The following is a 7568-nucleotide window of genomic DNA, read 5'->3' on the forward strand; positions in this document are numbered from 1 at the left end:
GAAGGAAGACAGAGGGGGAGGAGGAGGATAAGGGGGGCGCGGGAGATGCGAGACGGGTGAGCCAACTCGCCCGGCCTATCTTCCCCACCCCTTTCCCCTTCACCCTTCATCCCCACCCTTGCTTCTGAATCTCTGCATCCACGGCTGCTTTTGTCCGACGTGGCAGGCGTATATTCAGAGGAGTGCTGAGGGGGTTTCCATGCTGTAACTGTCGTGCCTACTTTGGGTTCTCTTTTTGCCCCAATCAAAGTGTAGGTACCAAGCTTGTCCTTGGTAATGGATGAGCAGATACTTTGATTGTCTTGGTGCATTCAAATGTTTTAATAAATTTGTAATTGTGTCCAGTTATTCATAATTGATTTTGTGTTAATTGTTTTAGAACCCCAAATCCTATACCATGCACTCCTCTTATCAATATTTTAGAGACTCCCAACAATTGGTTACCCAATAATGAAATGTTTACAAAATTTGAGACGACTATCCAACATCCATGTTTGTAAAGACACATGTATGACAAATGGATGAAGTAAAAAGATTGTTTTGCACAATTGTATGTTCTTTTGGAAAAATTTACATGCATTTGTAAGATTTACTTAGACAATGTTCATGCATGTTTATTAACTAAGAAACAAACTCTTGATATTGATAATAAGATATCTTAAAGTTATGATGTCTTAGACAATGTTCATACATATTTATTAACTAAGAAACAAACTCTTGATATTGATAATAAGATATCTTAAAGTTATGATGTCTTTGTAGGGTAATGGAGCTAAAATTTAGCACCATGTATATGTCATTTCATTTTCTCTTAAACATTTGTTGGATTTGGATTCAAATGCTTTTGTTTTAAAATAAATTCTTCTTTTGAAACATTATTACAAGAAAAACAATCAATCTTTAAAAAAATTATAGACTTAATTTTTGTCAATAAATCAAAGAGAATGTTAAATAGACTTACATTTTTACTAAATTTACCTATTCATGGTGGAGAAGATGATAGTCATGATGAATGTGGTTGGTTTTCATTGGTTTTTGATCCAATAGTTGAGAAATGAATCTAGAGATTTTATTTTTTATTTTTATTTTCCATTTTACGATGGTTAGGATGGGTGGGTCAATTTAGTAAAAGCTTGGGTCTATTTAGCATTCCTCAAAATTAACCTTCATTCAATACAGTGTGAACAAATATTCACTAAGGCATGAAAACTTGAAATCAAAAGCTAGAATGACATTGTACAAATGCTAGGTATCATCACTGCAGCGTTGCAATACAGTTTTGGTGAATGTCTGAAACAATTGCAATCAAAAAACCTTCTCAAAGATTACACAACATGGAGGATGTCCAAGTTGATTGGAACTTGTTGTTAATAAGCACTGAAGAACCCACCATAGGCATCAGTGTCTCTTGTGAATGGAAGAAAATGCACTGTGAGCCTGGTCTATCCTGTTGAGCACTGCTGTCAAAGCTGAAATTGACTGAAGAAGCCAGTGACATTGCTGATGGGATGGCTCAGGGTGGTGAGATCTGACCCATAAAAGTCCCAACGTTTGATCTTCATATTCATCTTCTCACTATTCTGAGCATACCACAACAACTAAGCTCAATCACGTGGTGGGCAGAAATGGACCGTAGATATCCAATGTTACAACAAACAAATCTTCACTTAAGCAATGAATGCAAAATTGGTATAATGCGCTGTGTAGTAAACATTAATACGAATAAATGAAAACTCGGTACCGTGGCCATGCAGGATATTGAAAAAGACGGGGTATAAATTTCACATGATAAGGATGAACAGCTGCAATGAATGCCCAATCCGGAGAACTAGGCACAGAGGAGGTATGCAGTGTCAAGACTACAAAAATAGGCAGAAGTCACACAAATTTCCACAAGCTTTTTATCTGTGGCAGGTAATCTAAGCCTAACGGTGTTTCATATTTAACATATGTAATCTTTCTTACACGTAAATGGAGACCAAGAAATCTCCCACAAACCACTAATTACAACAGCACACAAAATCAAGGTATTAGAATTTCTTCTCTCCCTCAAGGATATGTTGGCAAGCTACATAAGACTTCAGGCAGCCTTTACAGAGGTGGAAATCCCAGATGCTTGCATTTGTTTCAAAGTGGTGGCCAACCAGTCCAGGCCCTCATACAAGCCTTCACCTTTAGGAGCACACGTGCCTTGGATTTGCCATCGTCGATTCCGGAGATTGAAGAGCCCTAGCTGTTCGCACACCTCTGCAGTACTCAAAGCCCCTTTCTAGCTCCACCATACACCAGAAATCAAGCCAAGAGGTTACATAATAGTTGCGGTGAAAAGCTTTAAAAGAAATTTGTTAAAATGGATGTCTGAAATTTGTAGAGAATTAAACGCAAACATTAGAACTAAATAAATAGTCAAGTAAGTGAAACAAAAAACTGACAAAAAGAATCCTCAGCCCAGTTCTGTTGTTAATATTTGCTGGTGTGGTAACTGCAGGAAGTAAACGCGCTTACCATGTCCTGTTTGTTTGCAAACACAAGGATGGCGCTATTCCTCATTAGCGGATCATTGATGACATTCTGTGTCATAGATTGAAAAAAGCAACATAATAAAATTTTACACGAAATGAACGGTCTAACACAAAACTATCATACCTAAGTTATAGGCGTTTAAACAAACTTTTACATGTAATTGAGAGGAATAAGGAAGAGAATACATCAGCGTACATTCTAACATAAACCGAATACAAACAGGAGGTTCAGGAACAAGAAGCTAAGTGAGACTTCCTAAATTCAACTTTCTAGAAAATTACAACCAGAAGCCCAAAGCATTTCCTACCCACAAGGTAACCAGAATTAAGGAGGTACCTGAAACTCAGCTGCCGCCTTGGAGATTCGTTCTCTATCACATGAGTCAACCACATAAATCTGTAGGAGATGAAATAACTCACGCCCATCAGTAAGGCTTTAACAAATGCATAGAGTCACTGCAAACCTCCTACCACTTCATGAAAACGCTAACAGTGAAAGACTGGGGCTCCAAGAGTCTCCAAGTGCTTGGCATTTGCAACTCTGTCGGTTCTGCAGATGATGTAAAACTAGTTGGAGTTGAGACACAAGTAGCATCAACCAATAATACATATGAATAACAGGCAGTCTCAAATTACTTCGTTCCAACTTTCCAGAACCAGTTCAAAAAGCCGAATATAATAAAAAAATATTTACCAACACTCACCGGTTTAGTTTAACATAATTGTCGCCCACTAACAGATGAAAAATGCATTCAGTTCCCGGATTCTTCACTCTCTCGGTATATATATATATATATATATATATATATATATCATAAAAAGTTGTATGAAAAAAAGAAAAAAAGGTCTACTGAAACAGCAACCTATAAAGAATACTTACCAAACCGTCAGTATTATTGAAGTAATGCCGCCAAAGGGGCCGCAATTTCTCCTGACCTCCAACATCCCATACTGTGAACTCGACATTCTTGTATTGAACTTTTTCCACATTAAATCCTGAGAGATGCGGGAACACAGGAAGTGAACAAATGCCAATATAACCAGCCGACTCATCAACGCTCAGCACAATATTAAGGTGCAAAAGTTCATCAATAGATAACACAACTACCTTCAACTAGGAACGACGAGACACTCCATTTGAGAATCATCAAGACCTGCGGCAAGTGTCATGTGTCACTTTACCAATGGTGGGAACGGTGGACAGAATCTCTCCAATGTGAAGCTTATAGAGGATGGTGGTTTTGCCTGCTGCATCTAAACCAAGCATCACAACCTGGCAGATACAAGAATCGTAAGAAATCTCGGTAAATCACAGGAATGTGCTTCCTGTATGGAATTCTATCTAAAAAACATCGATTCAAATGTAGATGAACGTCAACCAATAGTGAGATAGACCAGTAGCAGCAAAAGCATAGGTTTTACAAGTAGGCAAGATTCAAGAGCACATTATACGGAAATATTGATCCGCTTATCAAAACAATCACATTCTAGAGGTAAATGAGTAGCAACTTCACACAACTCGCCCTGCACTTAACGTCATGATCAGTTCATAGCATTTCACAAATGTCCCAAACTCGGACTTTAGACTGTTCACGAATTCCGGGTTAGAATTACCATTTCCCACTTCCGACCATTGGGAGGAAGACGAGGCGTGCACGTACCCACGGAATCCACGAACAAGCAAGTGAGGTGCCTAAGGATTTCATTAGCTTAATAACCAGATGATCAGCCCTCGTGTAGAACAACGCACTATACGCACCAAATTTAGATGAGGATTCCCAAAATTGACAGTGTTTTGCAACGTTCACAGTCGAGTGACTATCCATTGTATACCGATTGCATAAACACGTTCGCAATTTACACATAGCTAGATACCAATCTACCTACATCTAATCGTGACGACCTCGATTGCAGGATGTGTAATCACATACTTGCAGGTGCGGTTCCTTTCATGAGTGTGAGGATTTAGGGTTGATCGAACATAATTCAACATAACTAGCACAATTCAAATCCAATTCCAGGAGGAGTACAGAAACAAGTAAAACCCCACACAGAAGTAACAGTTGTGCGCCATCTTGCAGATGTAAAAGAAACCCAGCGCCACGAAATAAAGACAGAAAAGAAAAAGAATAATAACAATTAACATTTTTAAAAACATAAGAATTTTAAACAACTATCAGGAAATCCCATTTCACTTAGTTTCAATTGGATCGCATTCAACTTGAATCATGACCATGAACCAATTCCGAAATGCTCATCACAACACAGACTCCGCCTCGAAATGATCTGAATGCACACGCGTTACATTTCAGAGGAAACAAAAAGAAAACCAACCAACCAACAAACCAAAAGTTCACGCCACGGATGCTCAGGAATGGAAGAACTTCCACTGGATCCGCAAAACCTCTACCAAAGTTGGTGAAACGAGAAAGAAAAACTGCACAGACACAATTGGGTAGAAAAGTAGCGGAGATGGGCGCACCCGCATCTCCTTGTTGCCGAAAATGGAATCGAAGAGCTTCCGGAAAGTCTGCCCCATGACTAAGGACTCCTCCAAACTCCTTCGGCCCAGTACTAAAACCTCTATTCTCGCAACTCCGAAGCAATATTTACAAAATCAGGGACAGCAAAACCGGAGTGAGCCGAAGAAGGTGGCAAGGAACAGCCATGGCGGCAAAGAACCCCCAACTCGATGCAGAAAACTCCTTGCCGTGAATCAAGCAATCACCCAACCACCACCACCACTATGAACCCACAATTGCAAATCGCCGCCAAAATTGGAGTGCAACGCTACAACTTTCTCATGTCACTCAATGAACTCCACAATCACGAAGCCTACTTGGAATTGTGGGCTCCAACTAATCACTCACGAATGTCGAGCCAGAGGTGAAGCGACGATTCAGTACATGGACAAGTAATCTTCGCCTGCAGTGTGGAAGCAAGTCACGCCCTCGCATCGATTCTGTTGCGTCCAAGCTCTCGCGTCTCAGATGACTACAGTGACGAGCTCTGCGAAGCCTTAGCCCACCCACGTGCTTGGCAACGATGTGCACAATTCCGGTGCTAATCTACTCACTTTTCCCAATCACTGTGGAACGATGTGGTTAGAGACTGTCTGAGAAACAGCGATTTCTTTCCTTGAAATTGTGACAGAAATTGCTTCGTCTTCGTCTTCTTCTGCTTCTTCTTCTACTTCTTCCGATTTCTTTTGCACCGACGACGTGAATTTCGTCGCGGTAGACAGATTGCCGACGATTTATGGTGACGATGCTGCTGATGCCTGTTTGATTCCAGCTGACGTTCAGTATTATTTTGTTTTGTTTTATGTGATTCTATTTGTTTTTGGAAAGGAATTGTGGAGCACGTTGCAGATTGCTATTGGGTGCTTTGATGTTTGTGTTTCATCAGGATAGTTATGTTTAGTGATTCTTTAACCAGTGAATATAATAGTTGGCTTTTTAATATTTTTTTAATTTTTAAGATAAGAATGAAAAGATTAGTGCTAGTTGAGCATTGGTTTATATGTCCGTAGCTCTAAGTTTTGTTTGTGTGCCAAGTAGTTCCAATTTTGTTTTGTTTGTAATCTTGATAAAGTTAATACATAAAAATTAATTTAAATTTTTGGTATTATATTAGATATGTTTGTGTAGAATTATGTGTAATCATATCTTTATAAAAATAAAAATAAAAGCCAATTTGTTATTTTTAAAAAGTGAAATAATATGTCGATTTTATGTGTATTTTGAGATTGTGAACATGATAGAAATATATAAAAATAGTGCATGGAATTAAGATAGTAATGTCAAAATTTTAAAAATGTTTTATAGATCAAAAGTTTTAAATGTTTGATAAAAGAAATGGATCAAATTAAAAATAATTTAATTTTTTCTTTAATTATATTAGATTTTATTAAAAATAAAAAATAAATTAATAAATAACAATAAAAATATAAATTATTTATAAAAAAATACATCTTAATTTTTTTAATTTATTAATAAATCTTTATTAACATCTAAAAGAAAAAAAATAACATTAATTATGTAATTTGTTGTTGATAATTTCTTCAAACTTTAAAAAATAATTTATTTTATATACTTTTTAAATATGAGTAGCTTTGAGTATAAAGTCTTGTAAAGAACCAACTATAAATGGAATAAGACAAACACCATTTTTTGTAGAAATTATTATTAAAAATGTAGGAGATTTATGGAACCAATTTTAAACTTAATCAATGGAATTGAGACTAAGTAAAAGGTGTCACGGATATACACATGTGAACCAATAATTATCTCTATGATTAGATAAAATAAATAAAAGTAAGTTAATTCCATAATATATTCTATAAAAGCTTTTTAGAAGCTTTATAAATGCTGCTTTGACTTTGTAGGTATTTGTAATTGACTTTTTAGGTTAGAAACATGGTCAATAAATTAGCCATGTACTATACATGTTGGTAGCTTGAAGAATAAGCTAACTATGTGGCGAATACATAGAAAACTTGCCTTATAAGCTAAGGCAAGTGTCTTGCAAAGTCAACACATATTAGAAGTCGTATAGAACATCACCTTGTAGCTCCTAGTTAGATAGTATATATAGAGGCAAGAGTGAAGCCCTCTTCACTCTTGTCAACTCCTTTCTTGCTTCTAGTCTAGATTCGAGAGTCTTTAGTTTCCTTGTCTTTTTAGCAATAGTCATTCTAGTTTTCTTTTAATATATATACTACTTTATTTCTATTTTGTCACTTTTCTTTTATAACAGATTTCTTAGGTTTATGCATCTTCTTCTAGTTCATGTCCTTGACAAATTCACAAGAGTACATTCACAATATTAGAGCCTTATCTTTTCTTGATTAAGAGTAGATTATCTCTTTCTTTTGATAAGACATAAGTATATTAGAAGTTGCAGATTACCTTCTTTTAAACTTATATTGTTCTTAGTATCTCCTTTAATGTCCAATCTTCTCTTCTACAAGACTTAAACAAAATTAGATATTTTTTTTTCTAAGTATTATCATGGCAGAGCTTATTGAAATGAAGAGTGCAATAG

General features: G+C 36.6%; 1 protein-coding gene across 5 annotated transcripts; it reads right to left on the reverse strand.

Annotated features, from left to right (window-relative positions):
* Positions 1-1758: 1758 nt before the first annotated feature.
* On the reverse strand, positions 1759-5683 carry LOC112290023 (ADP-ribosylation factor 1). Of its 5 annotated transcripts, none has more exons than XM_024535896.2 (6): positions 5005-5683; positions 3705-3795; positions 3403-3518; positions 2860-2919; positions 2506-2571; positions 1759-2269 (listed from the first exon to the last, which is right to left on the reverse strand). In XM_024535896.2, exons 1-6 carry the CDS (start codon positions 5059-5061, stop codon positions 2081-2083), a joined length of 579 nt encoding a protein of 192 aa, XP_024391664.1. In that variant the 5' UTR covers positions 5062-5683; the 3' UTR covers positions 1759-2080. The 5 variants fall into 5 exon arrangements, with proteins under 5 accessions (XP_024391664.1, XP_024391667.2, XP_024391666.1 ...); XM_024535899.3 differs by having other exon boundaries at positions 3631-3795; positions 5005-5673; XM_024535898.3 differs by having other exon boundaries at positions 5429-5617.
* Between the last annotated feature and the right edge of the window lie 1885 nt (positions 5684-7568).

Source organism: Physcomitrium patens, chromosome 12 (genome assembly GCF_059467195.1).
Source record: "Physcomitrium patens ecotype Gransden chromosome 12, ASM5946719v1, whole genome shotgun sequence".
NCBI lineage: Eukaryota > Viridiplantae > Streptophyta > Bryopsida > Funariales > Funariaceae > Physcomitrium > Physcomitrium patens.